General features: G+C 49.4%; 6 protein-coding genes across 6 annotated transcripts; 4 read left to right on the forward strand and 2 right to left on the reverse strand.

Moving 5' to 3' along the window:
* Positions 1–1,571: 1,571 nt before the first annotated feature.
* BDV27DRAFT_133282 (putative membrane-tethered transcription factor (SPT23)) lies at positions 1,572–6,864 on the forward strand. The gene is made up of 4 exons (XM_032068055.1): positions 1,572–2,818; positions 2,874–3,778; positions 3,831–6,324; positions 6,391–6,864. The coding sequence occupies exons 1-4, from the start codon at positions 2,120–2,122 to the stop codon at positions 6,520–6,522; spliced, it is 4,230 nt and encodes a 1,409-aa protein (XP_031924374.1). The 5' UTR covers positions 1,572–2,119; the 3' UTR covers positions 6,523–6,864.
* A 208-nt stretch (positions 6,865–7,072) lies between these two features.
* BDV27DRAFT_133284 (putative TMEM1 family protein) lies at positions 7,073–11,712 on the forward strand. Its single transcript, XM_032068056.1, has 4 exons — positions 7,073–7,240; positions 7,300–9,824; positions 9,898–10,974; positions 11,049–11,712. Exons 1-4 carry the CDS (start codon positions 7,201–7,203, stop codon positions 11,679–11,681), a joined length of 4,275 nt encoding a protein of 1,424 aa, XP_031924375.1. The 5' UTR covers positions 7,073–7,200; the 3' UTR covers positions 11,682–11,712.
* A 329-nt stretch (positions 11,713–12,041) lies between these two features.
* BDV27DRAFT_133285 (uncharacterized protein) lies at positions 12,042–12,526 on the forward strand. Its single transcript, XM_032068057.1, has 2 exons — positions 12,042–12,419; positions 12,471–12,526. The coding sequence occupies exon 1, from the start codon at positions 12,166–12,168 to the stop codon at positions 12,343–12,345; it is 180 nt and encodes a 59-aa protein (XP_031924376.1). The 5' UTR covers positions 12,042–12,165; the 3' UTR covers positions 12,346–12,419; positions 12,471–12,526.
* Positions 12,527–15,080: 2,554 nt separating this feature from the next.
* Positions 15,081–17,391, forward strand: BDV27DRAFT_133291 (oleate delta-12 desaturase odeA). Its single transcript, XM_032068058.1, has 2 exons — positions 15,081–16,459; positions 16,521–17,391. The coding sequence occupies exons 1-2, from the start codon at positions 15,466–15,468 to the stop codon at positions 16,925–16,927; spliced, it is 1,401 nt and encodes a 466-aa protein (XP_031924377.1). The 5' UTR covers positions 15,081–15,465; the 3' UTR covers positions 16,928–17,391.
* Positions 17,392–17,728: 337 nt separating this feature from the next.
* On the reverse strand, positions 17,729–19,686 carry BDV27DRAFT_147952 (putative DNA repair protein (Rad57); the record flags this gene model as incomplete). Its single annotated transcript, XM_032070834.1, has 3 exons — positions 17,729–19,043; positions 19,109–19,564; positions 19,646–19,686. The coding sequence occupies 3 exons, from the start codon at positions 19,684–19,686 to the stop codon at positions 17,729–17,731; spliced, it is 1,812 nt and encodes a 603-aa protein (XP_031924378.1).
* Positions 19,687–20,133: 447 nt separating this feature from the next.
* Positions 20,134–21,308, reverse strand: BDV27DRAFT_167034 (alpha/beta hydrolase; the record flags this gene model as incomplete). Its single annotated transcript, XM_032074361.1, has 2 exons — positions 20,549–21,308; positions 20,134–20,489 (listed from the first exon to the last, which is right to left on the reverse strand). Exons 1-2 carry the CDS (start codon positions 21,120–21,122, stop codon positions 20,134–20,136), a joined length of 930 nt encoding a protein of 309 aa, XP_031924379.1. The 5' UTR covers positions 21,123–21,308.
* Between the last annotated feature and the right edge of the window lie 2,834 nt (positions 21,309–24,142).

The following is a 24,142-nucleotide window of genomic DNA, read 5'->3' on the forward strand; positions in this document are numbered from 1 at the left end:
TTTCTCTTCTCCTCGGCATCCCCTCCTTGGCCTGAGTTTTTTTGCTTCTCCTCAAACGGAATTGAGAGATACCTGGTGACGCCCCGGTGTTATACAATAATTGACTTAGGGGAGTGGCCACTCGACACTAGAAAATAGTACTATTATTGCTACTTCTACGCGCTTGTTTCCTCCTTTTCTTAATTCTTCTTTTTCTTCTTCCTCTCTCTCTCTCCTCTTCTTCCTTCAACCCTAGCCTCACGCTCGTAGTCCAGACTTACCTCGAGATACTCTTCCACGACGTTGATTCAAAGGCTCGGTCACACCATTACACAGCCTCGGAGAAACCTATAACCCCTGCGCTACCCCAGACAAGTTAGGATGGAATCGATGCGAAACTGGCCATAACCATATAATCTAGTGCCGTCATTCGTACACTGAAAGCTCTGAGAGCATCTAACTCGCCGCGCGGAAAGATATAACTGAAGGTCTGATGGATAAGGAGATATACGACAAACAGAACACAAACTGCCCCGTTCATGTACAGCAGGGATCTGTTTGCGTTGATAAGAGTATGATGAATGAACTCGACAAATGACTCATTATATAACATGCATGCGTAATATGTAATGTCGATGACTTGAGTATTCTGGGTAGGTAAAGGGGGGCGAAGATCATCCTGAGTAAGCAGGTGGCTCTGTCATCACTGTGTACGGACTCTACGGGGTATCAGAAGCCAAACCTCAGCTCCTGTAGAGAGATGCATCTCTTGCCGAGGTGATATACAAATCATGATTTGCCAACGAACGACGCTCGTGTTTGCTTCTGATGATGTCAACCCTGATATGATGAAAGTATGCTAGTCACAGTTACTCTGCATACACATGCCTTTGTCATCAGTGTTGTTACAGGGACAGTCTACTCTGGAAATGTTATCCGGGTGGTAATAGCACAACTAGTTGCAGTACTAGTTATGTTATTCGCTGCGCAGAAGCGATCTACGACACTTGTTACTTAACTCTTGTCGACTTGACCCCGCGAGAACAAGTTTTCTGAAGGTTGCCTAGATAGTATAACTTGCTAAAATGGTTCGTATGCGGGGAAAGTCTTGAGATTATATAGCGCGATGTCGGCATTCTTAGCAATATATATCTGCCAAATGAGCGGTTAATTTCTTCCCGTCGCCAAACAAAGGAGACATTCGTGGGTGGAGGCCCATGCTTTCTGTATTGGCATTTATCTTTGTGTTTTGAGACATTTTAAATAAATTCACGCTTTGAGGTTAAGGTATCTAATGTGTGAAGACCTGCCAATGGAGTATATCATCGTTACCTATTTGTAATTCCTGGGGCAACGAAAGGATAACCTGAGTCATGACTGAGGCATTCATTTCCTGGTAAAGCTTACTAAGGAGTTACCTAATCCTAGCCCTGACAGCCAACCAAAATCTGGCAACCTAATTGACCTTTGGGCGGACATGTGTGGCTGATCGTCTAAAGGGGTTTAGCGGCACTCAACCCGCCCGGCTCACCGCGAAGTTGTCATTTGTTCCCGGGACAGACTCTGATTCACGATAACACCAGCCATCTGGCCCTCCCTGTACCCATCTCCCCGTGCACTTACCTTGGGTCTCTGCGCTGGATCTTCGTCCAGATCTCCTACTCCAGCGCTGGGTCTTTGCAGAAACACTGTTATCTGTATTATTGCCCTCCGATATCTACCGCCCCTCGGACACTCGCCGCTCCAGAGTCGGTCTGGTTTTCCCACTCTCACTTTCCCCTTTACGAAAGCGCCGCGCCTCCGTCTCCGCTCTTTACGCCCCATCTCACCGTCAACACTTTCGCCCACAGGAAGTTAACAATCCGTATTGCCAACTCGGTGACCACGGACCGCTTTGCAATTCGCTTAGATGGATAAAAGTTGTCGGTAGTGGAAGAGGTTGAACAGCGCGCGTGTGTGAAATTAGTGTTAAATCGATTGATCATTTATCGCCTCCCTTCTTTGTACCTATTTGCCCGAACGAAATTGTTACCTGAAGGGATTCGTCCTGGGGAGTGGGATCATACCAAGAGACTATCGAGGCCACCGACAGACCTCCAGCTCTTGGTTTTCTACTTGCAATTCCTGACGGGATTCGAGGATGGGACCGGCGGAGGCTGCGTCTTCACCCACTTTTCCTGCCTTGGATCCGATCGTCGTTGATAACGAGATGGATAACCCATACCAAGATACCAATCTAGACTTCCTTGACTCTGCGCGATTGCAGATGTCGTCTGAAAACGCTGGCCGGGATTTCGACGATCTCTTCGCCCATTCCACCTCGTCGCGCACCGTCACCGAATCGGGGTCTGTGTGTTTGTCGCCTTCGGATTTGTCCCTTAAGCGGCCATACCAAGATCAAGATACATTACGACAGCCAAATCTTGTGAAACCAGATTCCCCGGCGGAGTCCCCAGAAGCCTCAAGCCGCAGTTCCTCGTCGGAGTCACCTCGGGATCATCTTCGGAACGCTTCAGTAGCCTCATCTGCATCGGCGATTCAGAGCGAAAGTCATATCATGCCATTCGGGTACACGTCAGAGGATTGGCTCGGCCATGATTTAGGCTCAGTCAAAGAAGAGTCGCTGTTTGGGTTTGACCCTTCTTCCATAGGCAGCATGGATGGTGCTTTCCCAGATTTGGAGTCGAGTAACAAGGCCATGGATGCAGCTTTTGATTTTGAAAGTGCCGCTAGTAGCCCTAGCCCCTTGAAGATTGAATCTACTCCGCAGCCGACATCGCAGAAGAGCTTGAGAACACAGTTCCGCAGTACATCGGCGTCAAAACGATCCGCCTCTCCGGTAAGATCTTTTAATCACGATACCATAACAGGGCACCTTTGCTAAAGTTTTCTAGCAGTTTCACTCGACGGGATCACCGTACCTCCGCCACAACACTAAAGAACCCTCTCCTTTCGCAGTCTCCGGTTTACCCAGTCAAGGCAAGTCACCCATGAACCAATGGGCTGGCCGGTCACCTTCTTCGCTCCTAGAGGAGAGCTTCGGGGGTATCAATATGAACGCCAGCTCGCCCTTGAACTCCAACTTGAACTTTGTTCCAAACAACTTTACCAACTTCGGCCTCAACTTCGCACCATCCCCTCCGCAAAGCAACACGAAGTCGGAAACAACGCAGCGTCATGTTCTGACCGTTCATCCTACATCTCTCAAGTCGCGTGTAGAGACACAGATTCCCATCAGGTTAACTCTATTCCCGTTGCCCACCGGCGTGAAGAAACTTCGCTTGCCAAGTCACACCATCTCCAAGCCGAAATTCCTTGCGCCAGCGTCGGCTGACCGCGCTCTGGACACCCTAGAGCTGCACACAAGTCTTGTTTGTACGAGTGCAATGCAAGATCAGGAAAAGCTGAAGAAGGCATTTGCGCGAGCAAGAGGAGAACCGCGCTACCGTTCCTCCAGCTCGAGCCCTCATCCTGTCGATGACGTACAGGAAGATGATAAACCTTTAGACGGTGGAGAGGTTAAGATTTGCTCTGGATGCATACAGCGGGAACGGAAGCGAGCTTTTCGTAAGAAGCAGAGGAAACCAGAGGAGGATGAGCTCTTCCAGAAAGATGAAGAAAAGAGGGTCATTGTGTTCAACACTAATGAGATCAAGGATTGGACTGAGCCTTCTAAGAATGCCATGCCCAATTATGGTGACATCCCGAACCCAGCCGTCCCTGCGGGGGCCATGCAGGTAGAGCTACCCATGCGAATTGCATGCTACTGCAGACATCAAAATGAGAAGCTGGGATTTCAGTAAGCGAAGCCCATGTTATTTATCAGATCTATGACTAACTATCCTTTCTAGGGTCATCTTCACAATCACGGATTATAAGGACAATGTTATTGCCCAGGCGATAACGAATTCAATCATGATCACAGATGATCACAAAACCCATGCCCCTCCTGCTCCTCCGGCACCCGGCCCTTCGCCCTCTTTACCTGATGGAACGCAGTTGCCGGGTGTTGGTGTGTTCCCGTCCGGTCCAGTCCTCGACAATGGAAAATCGTCTAGTTCATCGCAGCCATCGTCTGCCACAGATCTGCAAGGGCTCCAGCAGAGGTTCAATACGCAGTATCAACTGAACTCAGGGTCTTTTGCAGTGCCCCAGAATTCCACGCATGGCACAACCTCGTCTACGTCACGCAGTCTTTCACGTCAAACGTCACCGAACGACTTCCAAGGCCCGATGAGCAAGAGACGTAAACACAGTAATTCTGGAAGACTTCCATCCGAGCTAACCATGACAAAACTGGACAACGCGCAATCATCCACCGCCGTCTCTGGCACTCCAGCCCTTAACAACGATTCGCCGTTCTCCGCACCGCGCGGATTTGCCTCGCCTGTTGAAAGGCCTTTCGTGACAGCATCAGCCATGTCTGGTCAATTCCCGAACAGTCCTCCGACTCCTAGTAGTGGCGACAGCAATCCTTTCTTCAACCCTACCTCACAGCAGCAAAGCCTGGATAGTTTTATTCAACAACAATTGATGTCGGCACCAAATTCCGCTCAACCAAGCCGTCCTGGAACCCCCGGGCCCTCTACGCGGAACAACTTCCAAGAGCAAAACCTTAATCTTCCATTGGGCCCCAATACGTCAACCCCAATGTGGCCTCCTCTCACGAATGCTGGAAACCGGTTGCCTTCCGTCATTCACAAGTTAGTTCCAGCCGAGGGCTCCATTACGGGAGGAACCGAAGTGACGCTCTTGGGAAGTGGGTTTTATCCCGGCATGGAAGTTGTCTTCGGCGACACCCTGGCTACAACCACGACCTTTTGGGGTGACAAATGTCTCAACTGCTTGACCCCACCTGCACTCCAGCCTGGACTGGTTGCAGTCGTCTTCAAGCATGAGCATCCCACGTTTGGTCAGGTGCAGACGCCTCAACCTCTGATGCCGAAACAGCAACAGTTTTTCCGTTATGTGGATGACCGGGAGCTACAAATGTATCGACTCGCTCTGGGTATACTCGGACAGAAACTTGGCAGCCAAGCGGATGCCTTCCAAACTGCTCAGCAAATCATGGGTAGCGACCCCAAATCCGTTTTCGGTCTGCAAAAGGACTTCCAAGGGGGCTCGGGCGGTGGCCATCAGCGGCAAGTGCCCGGATTAGAGTCACAGGGTAAATTAGGTGACATGGATTCCAAGATGTTGACCTACCTCGAATTTGTCGATCTCGACGATAGCCCCCGCCCGCCGAAGTACAATTCCCGCTGCGCCACGGGCCAGACCCTCCTTCACTTTGCAGCATCCTTGGGGCTGACACGGTTCGTTGCGGGACTGCTTGCTAGAGGTGCCAATCCAGACGTGCAGGACAACACCGGGAATACGCCCATGCACCTGGCCGCCTTGAACGGCCATGCCCACATCGTCAACAGGCTCCGTCTGGCTGGTGCTAATGTCAATACCCGTAGCATTCGCGGTTTTACTCCCGCTGACATTGCTTCCACCCTACCCGCTCATCAAGCTGCTTTGGTTCCAGCGCAGCATCGCCGCTCACGAAGCGTTGGGTCATTGGCATCGTCGCGACGCAGACACAGTAGCTCTGCCTCCCTTCATTCGCTGTGGGAGTCTTCCTCGGGTTCGTTCGATGAAGCCATCGACGACTCGGATGATCTCGATGACGATGACAGTGATGACGTCGAATTTACAGTGTCACGGCGGTCAAGCATGCATCACGATGTGCCGGCACCGCTCCCTAATGTCGAACAAGCTTCGGCGCCTGAGGACGTGCGACCATTCTCTCCGCCGGCCGCCCTTGTCGCTTGGCGGAATCAGTTACAGACCCAGATCAATCAGTTCCAGCAAAGCGTGGCTAATGCGTTCCCTAATCTTCCCGCATTGCCGCCAATGCCGGCTTTGCCTGACTATCAAGCGCACCCGATGATGCGTCGCATTACCAACCTTGTTCCACACAGGCCTTCCACCGCGCGGTCGGCTAAGGAAGGCTGGTGGGACATGCTAACAGGCAATTCTGCCCCCAATACCACGGAGCTGCCGTCCTACGAAGAACTGTACCCTCAACAGGATGATCAGGGTGACGAAAATGTGGCCCGTATGAAGAAATCGAGCATGTTACAAGCCGCTACAGATGCAGTTTTGGATCAACATTTCGAGGCACAAGCCAGTGCGCAACCCAGCACATCTCGCACAGTCACTGTGAACCAGGAAAATGAGCATCTTAAGGATATCCGCATTGGCAAAAGGGTGATCTCTCGCGAGCAGCAAAAGCATCTCCGGGAACAGCAAGCACAGAGGATGAAGGGTCTTGGTAGCGATCGCAACCTGTATTTTATTTGGGTAAGTCGGCCTGCTAGCGCATATTTCCGTACTATTTCGAGTCTCGCCGTTACTGACTGCTCTTAGATTCCCCTTCTGGTTCTGGTTATCTGCGCCTGGGCTCGAAGCTATGTTCCAGGCATTTGGCAAGGATTATCGAGTGGTATTGAGTTTGTGAAGACCCGCTATGCGCAGCGCGCGTTGGATCTTGGAGTTTAGATACTCACTTTCTCTCTTTTCTTCCTTTATTTCCCCGTTATTTCCCTCCCTTTCCCTTAATTTTCCTTTTTGCGGTCTGTTATTTCAAGCTCGGGCGTTATGTCCTCTAGGCGGGTGACATCATCGGTTTATTACATTGTTGTTTGGTTCGCTGTTTCGACATAATGATGGGATACGATTAGGTGTTTTGCACTGTGAGCATTGTTCATTTGAAATATTGTACAGAGCTGTTGGTTTTCGCATGATCGGGTCATCCTGGTTGTGAGGGAAGTCCATCAAGCAATGGTGAATATCTACTGTGTATATAGTTCCCTATTAATTCAAATAGAGCTTTTGAAGATACCGTGGTTTTTAGATAGGATATGCCTTTGCGAGTTTGCCATGGTGCTCATTTTGCCTTTTTTTTTTTTTTTTTCCTACAGTAACCGTGTAGATATGAAGCATACGAAGCAATGTAGATAAAGTCCACCGTAGGAGAAATGCCAAGAGGGAGCCGCAACGCGGAGAAGGCGGTCTCCGTTCTCGAACAACAACAGCCTGTTACTAGTTCCTTTCCCCGAACTCACTTTATTCGCCGTTTCCAGATACTTTTGCCGGTTAGGAATTTTGGATTGCTCCAACGGCATGCTTCTTGGGAGCTAGTCCTCTCTGTCACCGCCCGAAAGCCCCTCGGGAAACATGGATCCCTCACCGCAGGCGGGCTCAAGCAGTGTCACCGGTGTGTGAAGACCGCAACGGTCCTAGCAGGGTTGCATACTGACCGATCTGGATCTTCAGTCGAATATACCGACCCCTCCGGCTTGTTCCCCCTCGTTCAACCTGTTCTTGCGAACAAACTACCCCTGAAGAACCTCCACTGGAAGTCGCCTACCCGCCCCGTTCGATCCATCGAGTCCCTCCGCATCGGCTTTGTCCCTGCCCAGAATGAGGCCAACGAGCGCAAGTCCTCCGGCGATAGCGCAGTGCCGCACCGACGTCACCAAATCCCCGGCCTCCGTCAGACCCCCTATCTAAAGATCTTCCTCTTACGCTGCGATGATAATGACACCTATAAATCAACCGCCAGGAAGGCATTGCGCGAATGGATCAAGTCTCATGCCTCGATGTCGCAGTCCACCACAAGCCAGGAAAAACATGACGCATGTGAATGGTTGATCCTACATGTTGTGCAAGACGGAGATGGCGCGGAAAAGACTATGCCATCCTCCAAGTGGGGTCGCGCCACTACGACGGTCCTGGAGAAGGTCAAGGCTGATTTCAATGGCACTTCGAAGTCCGCCGTGGACCGGGTAGCTCAATTGCGTCTACCTAAGCAAGGAACCACGCAGAAACCACCTGATTTGGCTGACCAGCTGGAGGACTTGATTGAGAAGATCAAGAATGGTATTCTCGCATCATTCGATCTTCGCGTGGCGCAATACGAGGAGGACATCAAGGAGAAAGATTCCCAGAGAAGTCTGCCTGGGTGGAACTTTTGCACGTTCTTTATCTTGAAGGAGGGTCTTGCGCGAGGTTTCGAAAACGTAGGGTTGTTTGACGATGCGCTACTTGGATATGATGAACTTTCCATTGGACTGGATACTGCCATTGAGGAACAACTTCAAGGCAGCGGAGAGCCACACGGTAGTACCTTTTTGATGCACACCGAGGATTGGCAGAAGAAGGCCAAGGCAGCCTTGGAATCCCCAGCATCTCCGAAGGACGAGGAAGATGAAGAGCCAATCCTGATTCCCGAGCTCGACGCGGACGATTTCCCCATTGACTCGAACAAGAAGGCCTACCGGGAGATGATTCTTGGAAGCAATATCTCTATTTTCGATTTCCGCGCCTACATTTTCTCGCGACAATTAACTCTACTCCTCAGGGCGGCGAAGGCTCCCTCGCTACTCAATAAGGAGCCCGATACCGGTCAAACGCGAGCCAATACGAATAAGAAGCCCGAAAACTTAATGCTACTTTCAGAGATCTGCGAAAGGGCGACGGAGTTCATTAGCTTTGCCGCACGCAACCTCAGATACGATCTGGAATCGGGGCTTGCCGATGTAGACAATGCCAGAAAAGCGGAGGTTATCAACAATCTGGTGTCGTCCTGGGCATACGCTGCTGCATTGCAGATTCTATCACAAACGTCCACTCCGACGCTTACTCTCCCAGAGTCTTCATTGCATGCTATCACTTCCCCAGCAGACACTGCTAGAGAATCCAGGCCAGAGTTGCCCCGGCGCAGCAGTTCACTAGTTAGCCCACCCAAGACCCGTCCCGGTCGCTCCAATACGGATATTCTATCCCCAGATGCACTGTCATCTGTTCATTCTGGACTAGGCCAAGGAATACCCAAACTTGCGCTCGCTCCGGCTCCGAAGACTGGGTCCGAACAGCTGTCTTCCGCCAGAGGGGAGTTGCTGCTTATGGCTCGCCGGGTGATGGAAGAGATTGCTGGGCGTTGTGGATGGAGGGAGAAGTGGGATGATCTCGGCCTACTCTTTGATAGTGACAATACTGGCAATAGTGATATGACGGAAGTCTCTCTAGATGCCGAGGTATCGCAGCCAGCAGAACAGCCGCAAACAACTCATTACCTCTCGGGTATCGAATTGCCCCAGTTAAAGGCTGCTCTCCGCTCAAGAAAGTCCTTCCGCTCACACTTCGAAGAGCTAACGGATAATATGTATCGCCACCATATCACGGCAAACCGTACGTATTCCGCACAGATGGCCCTTGCGGACATGGCCCTCGTAAGATTCCGGCAGAGCGACTACGGTGCAGCAGCCTCCTATTTTCACCAAATTACTCCTTTCTACGGCAGCAAACAGTGGACTATCCTGGAGGGTGTGATGCTAGAGATGTACGCGCGATGCTTGAAGGAACTGCAACGGAGTGAGGAGTACGTTCGAATGTCCCTTCGACTCCTTGCGAAGTTTGCCTCCCATAAGCAGTCGAGCTTGTCGACGCGGCAGAAGACCCTTGATGCGTCATCTATATTCACAGAGGAGGAATTAGTATCTCAATATGTCGAGGAGTTGTTCGAGGCCTCCGGTGCGCTACAGAAAGATGTGACGGCCCCTTTGACTGATTTCTTCGCGGATTTGAATGTTAAACCCGCTATTATTCATTTTAAAGATAAAGACGGATTTCAGCTACAGCTTTCATTACGATTCCTACTAGGAAAGCGAATTGAGGTTGACTCGATGAAAATCCGGCTCGTCGGGACAGGAGGCAACCAAAGTAACGAACATTGGCTCGAGTTATCCTCTAAGACAACCATCAAGTCGTCGTCAACGAAAATCCTGGTCGATTCTTCGGTAAGTACTGTTTTTTATTGTTTCTTTTTCACTCGCGTAACCTCGTGACATTCAATAACCTCTCTCTATCTAGATGACACTGCAAGGGAAATACTACGTTGACCGGGTTGAACTGCGAGCCGGCAGCATTCTTTTCACATCCGGGGGCGGGAAACATTCAGTCCTTCCCATAGGTTTCAGAGAAGCAGTAGATACCGCCGAAGATAGTCGGCCATATATCTATTGCTACCCTCCGCCGAAGGGACTTCAAGCGAAAATCGTGTCGCCTCATCTTGTTAATCTTGAAGAGATGCGGACGCTTGAGTTAGAACTTGACAGTGGGTGGAATGATATCAAGAGCGCTACCCTTCGAGTGAGGCCCGCCACTGCAGGGCTCCGCCTGCGGATAGCTGAAGCCGAAGTAGTGGAAGGCGACATCGAGATCAGTGCCAACAGCGAGACAGGGCATATCGAGTTCTCTCAATTAGGACATAATTCTTTTGTCCGGTTCAGGATTCCGTACACGATGGAGGAACATCATCCGACGCTCTCCGCACGCGCAGAGGTTGGATATGAGACGACAAATGGACGATTCTCGTACTCCTCTCTACACAGCATCGTATCAGGCTTACCCATCAGTGTCAACGTACAAGATACTTTCAAAGACCAGATCCTCTTTTCTCGATTCACGGTCAGCCCGGCTATGATGATCCCTCTCCGCATCCTCAAATGTAGCATACCGAGTTCAGATGTCTATCAAGTCCAGTCTAATATCGATGGCTCCGTCGCAATGAACGTCTTTCCCAAACAGCCCGCCTCCTTACTCTACAAGATACAGCAGCGGGAGGAAGCCGTAATGTCACCTGGTTCGAGACGCTCACTCCGTCTCAGTGTGGATTTTACCTGCGTAGACGACGAATGTCTGAACGCGGTTGAGAGGACCTTCAAAGAAAGTATCGCAACCAGTGAATACCAGCAATACAGTACCCTCCTCACATCGCACATTGTCGATACGTTTCGCACACAGCTGTCGACTTCTGACATGGAAGTCATAGGGCTCGTCCGAGAGGTGGAAACACTACCCTATTCCAGTGTCAAGTGGGAAATGCTTCTCAGTGCGCTGAAGGAACCATTGGACGGTTTGAAAACTTGGCTCCAGGAATGGCACCAGGTAAGTTCACCCTGCGATACTTTTTGAAGGTTTTCATGCTTTGCATAATGGAACTTGTGCTGACGCGTACGCAGAATCACCCTATAATCAGCCTTCCAGAACAGCCATCAATCCCCCGCCGACACATCATCATCCCCGTGGACATTCCCGAGATCCAAGTGGTGCATTCTGCCGAGCTGCGACTCTGCAACCTTGCCGACCAACCCCCACACGCCGCAGTCGGGCAGATGATCGCAGCCGAGCTCAGCCTACGTCATACGCGCAGATGGTGTTCGCCCGAGAATCGCGAGAATGCGGGAGGCCCGCTCGAATTCTCGTACGAAATTCACGCGAACCCGGAGCTCTGGCTCGTGGGCGGTCGTCGACGAGGTAACTTCACCGCGGACGAGGGGGAGACCAAGACCTTTGCCGTGATGCTTCTTCCGCAGAAGGCGGGGCATCTTCTTCTCCCCGGACTCGAAATCAAGACCTTCGTGCCCGCATCCTCAGCTGCACCGTCGAAGCCCCCAGCGCCTGCCACCGGCCCCGCAGGAGCAGTGCCGGTCCTGCAAAGACGACAGATTGCATGTGAGGTCGACTACCGCAATCACGGGGAGACTGTCTTGGTATTGCCAGATCTACGAAGCACGACGGTCAGTCTCAGCCTGTCGGGAGGAAACCATGGCGCGGCATGGTTAATCGACTCCGAGCGAAGGGTTCTTGCATGATAACTACACCGAGTACATAAGACGAGTAAGTATAAGACTTAATCATAGACAATTAAGTCAGAATCAGTAAATAGAGATACCAAATCAGTAAATCCAAATAAGATCACTCCATCCATCACAAAAACGATCAATTAAAAAAATGAATAATACCACCAAGAACCAGCTCCGTGCGCACTCACGTGACTTGATAGAAGTACATACTATCATGACTACACCCATAACCACCAGATATACTTCACCAAATAACACTACTACCACGGTGATAACGGACCTTAATATAGAAGGACACTCATTCACGTACTTAGTTTAGATGATTGTGATCAATTCAATTCAAATTGTTACTACAGAGTCACCTCTGGGGCCAATAGACCGGTCTGAACTTGTTTATACTCTTTAGTTATTATCGCGTCGATTAGACCTCGCCCGCACAACACATCGTTTCTGAGACTCACCGGATTAACATAGTAGTGTGTGTCTGACATACATGGCCCGGTTAAGCCGTCTGCAATTACTGGGAATGGCAATTACTTTCCATCTGCTCTATGTCTATTCCATTTTCGAAGTTTACTTTGTAAGCCCTGTCGTCGGGGGCATGAAGGCCCTTCCCGGACCTCCTCCGGCTCAACGCGTTGTGCTCTTCGTCGGTATACTAAATGTCCCATAAGCTGATAGTAAATGGCAAGTTCAATCTCTTCTGGTAGTAGAACAAAATATAAGAAGTAGGTTTCCTACGGAGTACTGTTACAAAAGTAAGTAACCCTTGTCTAACATACATAGTTACGCAGATACCTTATCGAAGGGAAAGCGGACACGCTCGGCAGAATCAACCCAGAAAAAAAGAAATATGAGTGAAAAAAACACAAGTCCAGTACAGATAAAAGTAAACCGCAAAAAAAAAAGAAAAGAAAAGAAAAGGGAAAATTCAAAATACCGCAGCCACACAAAAATGCCCAATGGTTCATCCAGGTGGCCAGTAAACTAGATTTTTCCCTCAAAGACGTTCTAGCGCCAGCCGACAATCCTTTCAAGAGCCCCACCCGATCCAACCTCAACAAAAATTGGCGTCTCCCCCAACAGAACAAAGTGATGATCCTTACAGTTTACCACTTACTAGCCACATTGATTTTCTGTTCGGAACCATGTGGTTTTCTTTTTCTTTTTGTGTGGGTTCTTTTTGAGGGAGATGTTTTGGTATTGTCTTTCTTTCTTTCTTTTTCTTTTTCTTTTTCTTTTTCTTTTTCTTTTTCTTTTTCTTTTTCTTTTTCTTTTTCTTTTTCTTTTCTTTTTCTTTTCTTTTTTTTTTACTGTTTCTTTTAGTTGCTTGTTTGTTGGTTGAGATAATTCCTATTGCAAGAATAATGCTAAATAAACAAATTAATAACTTCCTATATATTAAAGAGGAAAAGTAATAAAAGAAATGAGGGGATAGGAATCACATGTAGAAAAATGAAAAGATAAGCTAAGTTCTACATACTTCGTAAAACTAAGTAAGGATCAAGTTGTCAACTACCACCTACCCGGTACGTACTAGTCCAAGAACCAGGATGAAGATCGATTCTACCAATCAGAGATTGTCTATCTACAGTTGATCAGTGGTTATTGTCATTGTCATTCTAAGAGCTTCTCTTATTTGTTTTTCTTTTTGTCTTTTTGGGGGTTGGTACTTTGTTTGATTCAGTTGTTTTGGTCCTTGGTTATAACATAAGTTATTGTCTCTGATGTGTGTGGATGTATGTATATGTATGTACTGTGTGCTGTGGAGGTACATTGAGAGGTGGTAGGACTTTTGCTTCTACATGTACCCTATACTCTACATGTACATATGTTGGTGAGTGCATAGCTCCAGGTTGGATGGGTATATAATGATAGGCTTTCATCAAGTCTGCGGATGAGATATATTTGACATGTTACACTTCCCTGATATTGACTTCTGGGAAGGTTTGAGGATCCTTGACTTGGTTTTATCCGACAGGATTGAGTTCATCACATGGCAGTTTACTTTCTCTCTCTCTCTCTCTCTCTCTCTCTCTCGATGAAGAAAGTTAGGGTTTACGTTTGAGATAAATATGATCAGGATGGCAAATGTCGCTTCGAAATGAATCCCAATCCAATGGATTCATGAACTCATGGAGCATGTGAGGCGAGTCATGATTGAATAAGGTAGGGAATGGAAGGTCCATCTGGACCTCCACTTCCTTTCGACGACTTAAGATCCGAATCATCTCCGACCTCCACCGACCATGAACGACGGTGCCAATTAGCGAGAGGCCAATTGCCATTGCACATGATACCTCGGGATGACAGCGTCTCGACTTGCCTGCCTTAGTAACTCTAAAAGGTTAATTTGACCGGGAACGAACACCAGCGAGCGCGCGAGAGGAGTGGACTGATGATCGGACGAAGATTGTTGAGGAGCCAAGAGCGATTGCAGTCTCGGAGTGGATCCCACGGTATGCAGGCAGGAGAAGGCGGTAAGCGCTCCCCAGCTTCTTTGGTGTGTCCCCCTGGCATTCGGCGCGTAATGCGAATACCCCCCGCCGTGTATTTTTCAGTCTGGGAGGGCTGAACGCCACATGGCCCTGAGACCATGTTCTCGATCCAGATAAGCAAATAATGATTCTATTCTTGGTGTGATGTTACTCACGGCCAGTACTCGATGGACGATTGCAAATGCTCAGGTGGTTACCAGACCAGGCCAGTTTATTAGTAGAAATGACGAGAGATGCCTTCAGCTCTCAGCCAGCCCTGCTCAGCAAACACTTGGACGCGGTGGGCGTCCTGAGCGGCCATTCGTCGCGGGAGGAACTCGCGTTCATATGCATGCACGACGAGAAGTTAGCCGTAGCTGAACCATGCACCTGATGTGCCTGACCCTCGGCAGAGCGCGGTTTACGGAGGGGAGGATGTCAGGGAACAGGCTAATTTGTCTGACGATCGAGTCCTGGTTGTACAGGCTCAGGTTCAGTTCAGTTGTCTGGAGGCGAATTAAAGACGGGATGCTGTCAGCAAACTTTAATATCGGTATTGCCAAATACCACTATGGGTAAACAAATCCAGGAGTCCTGGCCAATCATGGAACCCCAACGGTACACAAAATTACCCTCTGCTGCACAGCTCCATACGGCGTCGATCTCCCCAAAAGACGAGAATTACCAGATGGAAAGGGACCGCCATCCAGAACAATGTTTGGTTCCTTTCCACTCGGGTGCCTTACCTTATTGTGATTTTTTTTTTTCTTTCTTTCTTTCCTTTTTTTCCCATTTGGATTTTCTTCAATCCATTGTGATTGGTTTGTATTTTTTTTTCTTCTTTGCTTGGGGCGGCCTCCTTCCTTTCCTTCCCTTCCCACGCCTTTTCCCCGGGCCGATGTCCTTCAGCTGATTCTTAATCTTGAACTTCTTTTTTTTTTTTTTCCCTTTTCTTCTTTTTCTCGCCTCTGTTCAGCATTCTTCAGCTCGTCTAATACCTTACCCCCCCCTCCTTAATCCCGGCCAGGGCCATTCCGGAGTGGTGCTGAACATCACCCCATACCCACTCGTCCCTATATCAGCTGCCAGGGAGCTCTCATCCTTCAGGATCCTTTGAGATCGTGTCACCTCTAACGCCCTTGGAGTGACCCATTGGTATGTCCACAGCATAACCTTTTGCCTGCAGAAGCACATCTACCATCCCTTCCCTCCATTCGTTCAGACCATGTGCCAATGTACCATGTACTGATAAAGAATCACCAGATATAGCAACCTCGGGACCCCTCGTTGGATACGCCAGACGTCAAAAGACAAAGATGTCTTCCACAGCTATCCCCAAGCGCATGGCGCTGAACCGCAACCCGGGCACGGATTCCTCCGTCCCCAGCGTCTCGGTGTCTCCATTTGACAGCCCTCGTCATTCTCCGTCCTCGACTTCCCTTTCGTCGCTGGCGTCCGAGTCCGAGAACAAGGGCAAGATGTTGGACACCTATGGAAATGAGTTCAAGATTCCCGACTACACCATCAAGCAGATCCGTGATGCCATCCCCGCTCACTGCTACGAGCGGAAAGCTCTCACTAGCTTGTACTATGTCTTCCGTGATATTGCCATGTTGGGATCCATCTTCTATGTCTTCCACAACTATGTCACGCCGGAGACCGTTCCTTCTTTCCCGGCTCGCGTTGCTCTGTGGACCATTTACACCATCGTCCAGGGTCTGATCGCTACCGGTGTTTGGGTTTTGGCCCACGAGTGCGGTCACCAGGCTTTCTCCCCCTCTAAGGTTCTGAACGACACTGTTGGCTGGATCTGCCACTCCGCCCTGCTGGTGCCGTACTTCTCCTGGAAGATCTCCCACGGCAAGCACCACAAGGCTACTGGTAACATCGCTCGTGACATGGTGTTCGTCCCCAAGACCCGCGATGAGTATGCTTCCCGCGTCGGCAAGACCATTCACGAGCTGAGCGAGTTGATGGAGGAGACCCCCATCGCCACTGCCATCAACCTCATTCTCCAGCAGCTCTTTGGATGGCCCATGTACCTCCTGACCAACGTTACCGGTCACAACAACCACGAGCGCCAGCCCGAGGGTCGTGGAAAGGGAAAGCGCAACGGCTACTTCGGCGGTGTCAACCACTTCAACCCTAGCAGCCCTCTGTACGAGGCCAAGGATGCTAAGCTGATCGTCCTGAGTGACTTGGGTCTCGCCATCACTGGATCCGTCCTCTATTACATCGGCTCAACCTATGGCTGGCTCAACCTCCTGGTGTGGTATGGAATTCCCTACCTCTGGGTGAACCACTGGCTAGGTAAGATTTTTCTCGACACTTCCATGACCTAGCGAGACATGTGCTAACAATTGCCAAACAGTTGCCATCACTTACCTCCAGCACACCGACCCCACTCTCCCTCACTACCAGCCTGAGGTGTGGAGCTTCGCTCGTGGAGCCGCTGCCACCATTGACCGTGACTTCGGCTTCGTTGGCCGTCACATCTTGCACGGTATCATTGAGACCCACGTCCTGCACCACTACGTCAGCACCATCCCCTTCTACCACGCCGATGAGGCCAGCGAGGCCATCCAGAAGGTCATGGGCTCGCACTACCGCACAGAGGCCCACACTGGCTGGACTGGATTCTTCAAGGCTCTCTGGACCAGCGCCCGTGTCTGCCACTGGGTCGAGCCGACCGAGGGTGTCAAGGGCGAGGGCGAAGGTGTGCTCTTCTACCGTAATACCAACGGCGTCGGAGTTCCTCCGGCCAAGCTTTCCAAATAGATTATGCGTTTGTTGATATAGAACGAGTTTATTTTGAAATTTCCCGCGTGGTGCTCGCAGGATCGAGTGGCCACGATTTGGACACTCATCACGTCACGGCATAGAGCAGCTGCGAGTTAATTGAATCAACTTGAAGGCGTATATGGGGCATGAGATCTTGGTGAAATCACATGGTTGAGCTTTTTTATTGCGATTAATGTGGGGCGTCTGTTTTCTTCTTGGTGTATGTTCGACCTAGACCATCTCTGTTGTCCTTCCCGGCAAACATTTTTGTCATTTTTTTCCAGCGAAAGAGCCTTTGGTTTCTCATCCAAGACCTCAGTCGAACAAAAAGTTCATCTCCATTGCTCGTCACGGTTTAGACGTGAGCAACCCGTTGTTATGGGTTGATGGGGCAATTCCTGCCCATGAGACTCGAATATCTAGACCTCTTATGAAATCTATCTGTGCAGTGAATCTCTGGATATGGATCTGCGTAGTTGTAAAACGTAAACCAGGATGTTGAAGAGCCGAGAATAAGAGTAAAAAGAGAGAGGAAAAGCAACGATTTAAGATTTCTGGAACTGCGGGGGATTTTAGCTTCCGCGACCCGCCGAAAAAGGCACTAAAGCCAGACCCATACCCTACTTTCTGGAGTCACCTAGGCAGAAACATACTAAAAGCTCGAGCTTTATATGTACTGTACTGTATTCGGATCCTTTACTCCACTCCGTACGTCAAATTACACCCTACGTAGTGTAAGACCAAGGGGAAGGGTGGCATAATGAGGGTATATAGGAGAAAGGAGAAAGAAGCCTAACTCTATTCACAGCTCTTCAAACCTCCTTTCCAGATCGTAAAGCTGACTTCATCTTGGATTTGGCTTTGCTCCTTCACTGACCCTGCGCTCCAAGGCGCAAATACGAGCTTCATAGTGCGCCGGACAGGGCGCTCGGGTGTCTGAGACGAGGGTGGTGGTAGCTGAGAGCTACTCGGTTTGTTCTCAGAGACTGGAACGGGGACAGGAACAGGAACAGGAACAGTCTCAGAACTAGCTTCCGCTTCTGCGTCTTTCTCTTCGGCGACAGGTCCTGTTAGAGGGTCTGGCCGAGGCTTCTCTCGTTCGCTAGGGGAACCAGGTACCTCTGGTTCTGGGTGTACTTTCGCTGTCGACGGGATAGGGGTACTCTCTGGAAGAAGAGGATCTGTGGCTGTTTGCTGCTCTTTCTTTAAGGCGATTCGGCATGCGATTTGCGTCGACCAGACAAGACCGAGGGCTGGTGTCTTCTGCGACGGTCTTTGGAAGCCTGGGAATGAACTTGGGGGGAATGACTGCGGTGAGTCGCCCCATCCGGTAAAGAATCGCTGTTGATGCTGCAGACTGAGGATCTCACTGCGCACCGGATTTCCCACTAGGTATGAGCCGTCGAAAGGCTGTTGTTGCGGGTCTTCTTCGGCGGTATACGGCGAAGATGGGAATGGAGAAGGAGAAGACGGAAGCATGACGTTATGTTGGGATAATTCGACGTTTCCGGACTCAGTTGCCCGGACCCTTGGTAAGGTGGACGCAGTGCCTGGTTCGCGAGCGGATGGGGGTGGTTGTGGTTGAGTCGAAGGGGGTCCGTTTCCTGATACACCACCTCCTATCCTTGGGAATGCTGGAGGGCCGTCCAGGGCATCGAATCGATCGGAGACTTGGTTTGCGACCACTATTGCGATGTCCTCTTGTACCGCAAGGTTGCGTAGCATTTGTCCCAGCTTGGTGAGCTCCCCTGACCGAGTCGACAGGCCTAGAATATTGTGGGCGGTATGCTCTGCTCTGTAGTTCGAGGTTATGGAATCGATGACAACGAGGCCGACGTTGTAGCGTTGAATCGCGACGGGGAGTTGATAGTTGAGAATGTGGTCTTGAGACTCGAGGTCCATAGCATTGATGGATAGGATATTCTCCAACGTCGGGGCACGATCGCGAGGCAGGGTCGAGAGGTAGGGGTGGGAATCAATAAGCTGGGAGAGCCGCGGCGTCGACAAGGGAGCCTCTGTAGAGATGTAGACGGCATTCTTCCCCAGGCCCTGGGGTGAAGGAAGCTGGACGGCCAGCAACAGAGAGAGGAGAAATTGTGTCTTACCACTCCCACTGACGATGCCATACCGGTCAGTCCCATTTCAGAAGCTACTGCCCATGTAGATGCACGCACGTACCTCTCGCCAGTCACCTCCGTCACATAGCCAGTTGGTACCCCGCCGCCCAACAGCTCATCTAAAGCGGTGTCCAGAGTGCTGATCGCGCTCCATTGCGACAAGTCTAGCTTTGTCGTAGGCCCCAGGGTAATCGGCAGGTCGTCATTGATACTGGAGCTCGGCTCGGCAGACGCAGGCTCATCGATATCTTTGAAACCGATATCATGGTGGAGCGCCTTGATGATGCTGGCGCACAACCGACGAACATCGGCTGGAGGCACGTGGGCGCGTTTCGCGATCTCAAGCGTATCGAGAGTAATGAGATCGACCGTAGTTATCTTGCTTCTCTCCAAAGGCGGAAGTATATGCGCATACGGTTTGGTATGGAAGTCCGGGAGGACTGATAACAGATCCATATGCGTGGAGGTCAAGGCGATACTCAAGATTGTTGTCCATGTGGAAAAGACGCGGGAAGACCTGCGCTTGAGCCGACTGGCCAATCAGGTGAGGCTATTTATAGATCATCAGTGACTGAGAGAAACTTATACGAAATTATACTGATTAGATCTACTACAGCTAATTTCCTGCATGGTGTACATTTCTGCATCGGTTCATTATCTTCGACAGCTGAGGGCCAGCAATAGTTTTACCTACAATTCACCACCTCTCCGGTACCCATAGCCCTAAGTACCCTCTCTTCCATCAGCTCTAAGAAAACAAAACAAAAAGCTAAAATTGAATACCAGATCATAGGGGAACCAGGTCCATCGATGTAGAGATCAGGATCCACTAATATCTTATGGAGTATTACAGGCCCTCCTCTGGAGGCCCATATCAATAACTCTGCCTCAGGCACTGTGTCAAGACCAACACCCCCGACCACGTCTCCCGACAACCATCACCACATGTATAATAGACCAGATTACCGGAGAAGAAGATAGGAAAATACTAATTGTGGTAGCCCGTATTGATTTTATGGACAAGGCTATATCATTTTCCTCGTATACTAACCCAAAATCTTTCCTTCCAAGGTATGGCTTTTTCGGTTATGCCTCCCCCTGACGCTCAACTGGCAGGTATTCTTGGAGGAACTGCTTATAATCCTGTATAGCTTGTTTGAATGGTTCACCATAGTAGATTTCAAAATGGCCAGCGTCATACCACTTAATCACTCCTTGAGGGGCTGTTTTCGCATATGCCAAAGTTGCGCCTGCGGGTGCAACTGAGTCTTTACCACATATACCAAAAAGGATGGGACATTCAATATTAGATGCATAAGAGCCAGGTCGCAGGAGAGGAAACTTCAAAGTCAGACGAGCAGGGACTTTTTGCTGAAACGGATGTCCTTCAGGGATAAGTAACGGAAATGTACTGAGCACATCTGGAGCGTTCATCAGAGCCGCTGTCGTGGATTTTAGCTTCCTTGGTATTATTTTCCGAGGATAAACGGTCTTCACTTACCCTCACCTGGCTTTCCGGTCAGTGGTACAGTTATTGGCTTTTTGTCCGAGCCAAAGAGAATGTCTAACAGACCAAGCCCTGCAAGCCTCGGGGCAGCCGCCATCCCTGTACAAAGAGTGCTCTGCCAACCAGAAGTAAAGGGACATTGGGAGACGGCTGCTTTGAGTTTCTTATCAGTAGCGGCCAGCTGAATGACATGGCCCCCGCTGAAAGATGTTCCAAAAAGGCCGACTTGGTTCGGATCGACGTTCTCCAACTGACGCGTATATTTGATCGCAGATTTCCAGTCCTCTTGCTGTTGATTCCAGTCAATCAGACCTCTTGGCAGACCCTCAGATCCACCGGTGCAACGGTAGTCGAAGACAACACATGTGTATCCCATCTGATTGAAACTGTCGGCATATACATCGAGCTTTAGCTCTTTCGTTCCACCCAGGCCGTGGGCTAAGACAATGGCTGGCCCGGGGTTTGATGCTGTGGATTTCTGAGACGAGTAAAGCCATCCACACATAAAGTCCTCGGAGGACGAAGCAATCTTGATGTCCACACGACGTTCAATCCCTGCAGTAGCCATATTCAGTTTTGTAATATTGTTTTATCTTCCACCTTCTCATATTTTAGAAGCGAGACGGCGGCTTTTACATTTTTCTGTCCAGTAGCTTATGAATCTTGAGTGCTCGCTCGGTGTATCACTAAATCATCGCCTCGGCTCCAGCTAGGAAAAGGATACATTGGATCTTCTCCAGGGCCCTTAGTGACGCTTTAAGTCCCTAAACGTTCACTAGCTGCGGTGGAATGGATCTTGCGAGCTGTGTGGGGCGAGGATCTCGCAAGCCATTCCCACTTGATCAACCTTGCGGCGTAACATCCGTCCGACTTGCGAGTCGGGCCGATTGTTGCTGTGGAGGGCTCCCGATCTTGGACCTAAGAATACCGTCTCCGGACGGTCTACTCCATATCTTTGCCCCTATTGTTAGGACTTGCCTAAGCCACATCAGGAATACCAGCCTAGAACAGCTTCACGCATAGACATCGCTGTGGATTTATGTTGGAATATATCAATCAGGTAAAGGACCTTTGTTCCGACCGACTCACGATCTTCGCGACTGTCCCTGAGACACTAGCATTCGACGAACATGATCATAGCTATCGTAAAATACGCGAGATTCAAGGTCTCTTTTTGGGTATTTCTTGTTCCAGCACTCTCTGGTAACAGTTTGGTACTCAAGTGGGAATTGTTAAGGCAAAAACTTTCTATTTCTTGAGTAGCCGTTAAACGGGAATGATGAGGTGGATGGGCCTCGTTTCTGAACAGTTTAAGGTCTGACACAGTCGAATAAGCCGGCACCAGGTCAAGAGCATGTCAAGAAATACGCTTCTCCATTAGTACGATGAGTCCTTTCTCAGTGTCCGATGCCTACGGGCCTCTCAAACTGACATACAGCCAAGGTACTGTGAGCGAATAAAAAGAAGTCGTCGTTCGTATGGCCGACGAGCATATATTCAATTGGACTCTGGAAAGTCATCATTGTGTGGGGAGCACCGGCAGTTGAAGTCTCAAGTCGATCATCCGTCAGAGTCTGCCAAGGACAAACCACTTGACACGATCGTCGAATGACTCGGATGATCCTCTAAATTTTCAGGGCATCATTGAAGCAAAGATAAACATAAGAGACCCCGGTCCTAGTCAAGCTCTTAAGGCGCCTGCCGTACTCTGCTCGGGTGTCAGTCCCATTTCAGGACATAGCTCTTGTAGAGCCTATCTTCCCAGGTATCCTCTAGAGTAGTCTCCAACGAATCTTCCCAGTCGATAACATAGCTAATGGATGGACACTGTAAGTAAGCTGCACGAATTACCTAATGGGAAACGCTGTATACTTACCATTTCCCGGCTCGATCGTCCCAAATGAGGTTTCGGGTCCCTTCGTCGAGATGTACTCTGCCACATGCCATACACTCACTGCAAAAATGTATTAAATACCACTCTACAAGAAAATAGGGCCGTCAGAAACTTACAGGTATGCCTCCTTAAAATGCTTTTAGAAGCCGATCCCTCTCCTCCTGAGCCATGGGTTGCCAATAAGGTAGCGGTCTGACCCCTAGCATTCGCTCCATTAGGATATATTCTATATATCCCCCAGGGACCCAGTCGATGTTGCTTTGTGTTTCACGCTTCCAACCTAGCAAAGCTGGGCTTGATGAACAGCCTGCTTGTGTTAAACGTCGCAGGGCATCTATTTCAAGCCGAGTGGTTTCGCCTATATCGTGTATGGCTTGTTTTGCTCTCTCTTCAGAGGAGCTAAAATATGTTCCCATATATGGGATTCTATGTCAAGTTTTAGGAGCGTTTGGCCAGAGTAAACACACAAACTCATGCATATAGATATACGAGAAGAACCTACTGCAGCCGAACTTTGACTACGGCCTTTTTGTCATGGGTATCGGAGCAAAGAAAAACACCACGTCCTTCAGCCCTCCAGTCCCTCTTCTTCACCTCCCATTCAAGGTGCAAAATCTCGCGTTCACAGATTTTTCAAACAATCCTCCATCTTGACGGGATAGGTTCATCAAACATTATCTCGCGTCCTGTCCACTTGTGATCATCGAACCACGTAATTCCTGAACTAGGCGGTCCACCCATAATTGCTGGATGGGCATAAAAAAGAAAGGATCAATGAACGTAAACACTGCCCTACGCAGGCAACTAAAGGACAGAGAGAGTTGCGGAGTCTGGATCCACTGTTTGATATAGCCAGGAATGGGTGCCATGCTAGCAAGTTTGGCGTCTGCGCACGGACTGCACGTGGTTTCTGTTATTAATAGAGGCCTTACTCCAAAGGCGCCTAAATCGCTTCAATACAATCCATATATTAGTGCTAAGGATCACAGGATGCCATTGCTCCGTTCAAATTCATACACTGGGCATTCCTTGTGATTTATTGCTCCCGCGCTTAGAATGACTCCTCTGTTAGTGTCTTTAATAGTATGCTTCCGTGTAAAGAAACGCTAAATTGGGGAATACGTGCTTGAGAGGTATTAACATATGACAGCACCAACAGCGAGATATAAGCGACTAATGTTTTATAATTCTGTGACCACTGCGAATAGTTTCTGGCAACACTAAGCCTTTAAAAACAGAAATATACATGGAAAGAGGGAAGTAGAATCGTGAATACAAAAACTTAGTTGTATAACCCTCTCTTGTGTCTAAATCTTCAGGGTGTAAGGCTATCCTATGTAGAACAGTATATCAATTATTAATATGAGTCTCTTACTTTTCTTCTTCTTGTCCCTTTTCTACTTGTAGGGTATCTTCATATATTAAGGTACATATGTCTTGTACTAACCTTTTGGATGATTGGATATAATTTTCTGATACATATGTATTGAGAGACTAACTTAGACATAGGTCAGCTTTGTATTCAGAGCAAAGTAGCCTCTTTTGCAGCAGCATAGTCGCTGATATCGACCTCGTTTGGACTCAACCAGATAACCACCCCTGGAGTTCTCGTGCCCTATCCAATCCTGTTGTACATACGTATGCAATTTCCCGGCAATCGTAACGAACTGACCATATTTCTGGTGTAGTGAGTG

This window comes from Aspergillus caelatus (assembly GCF_009193585.1).
Source record: "Aspergillus caelatus strain CBS 763.97 unplaced genomic scaffold BDV27scaffold_179, whole genome shotgun sequence".
In the NCBI taxonomy this organism is placed as follows: domain Eukaryota; kingdom Fungi; phylum Ascomycota; class Eurotiomycetes; order Eurotiales; family Aspergillaceae; genus Aspergillus; species Aspergillus caelatus.

Excerpts from the sequence above, each read along its gene's own strand:
- BDV27DRAFT_133282 (XM_032068055.1), top strand. The coding sequence starts at position 2,120 with ATGGGACCGGCGGAGGCTGCGTCTTCACCCACTTTTCCTGCCTTGGAT. Across the intron at positions 2,819-2,873 it reads CAAAACGATCCGCCTCTCCG|CAGTTTCACTCGACGGGATC; the intron begins GTAAGATCTTTT and ends AAAGTTTTCTAG. Across the intron at positions 3,779-3,830 it reads AATGAGAAGCTGGGATTTCA|GGTCATCTTCACAATCACGG; the intron begins GTAAGCGAAGCC and ends TATCCTTTCTAG.
- BDV27DRAFT_133284 (XM_032068056.1), top strand. The coding sequence starts at position 7,201 with ATGGATCCCTCACCGCAGGCGGGCTCAAGCAGTGTCACCG. Across the intron at positions 7,241-7,299 it reads GGGCTCAAGCAGTGTCACCG|TCGAATATACCGACCCCTCC; the intron begins GTGTGTGAAGAC and ends CTGGATCTTCAG. Across the intron at positions 9,825-9,897 it reads AAATCCTGGTCGATTCTTCG|ATGACACTGCAAGGGAAATA; the intron begins GTAAGTACTGTT and ends CTCTCTATCTAG.
- BDV27DRAFT_133285 (XM_032068057.1), top strand. The coding sequence starts at position 12,166 with ATGGCCCGGTTAAGCCGTCTGCAATTACTGGGAATGGCAATTACTTTC.
- BDV27DRAFT_133291 (XM_032068058.1), top strand. The coding sequence starts at position 15,466 with ATGTCTTCCACAGCTATCCCCAAGCGCATGGCGCTGAACCGCAACCCG. Across the intron at positions 16,460-16,520 it reads CTGGGTGAACCACTGGCTAG|TTGCCATCACTTACCTCCAG; the intron begins GTAAGATTTTTC and ends ATTGCCAAACAG.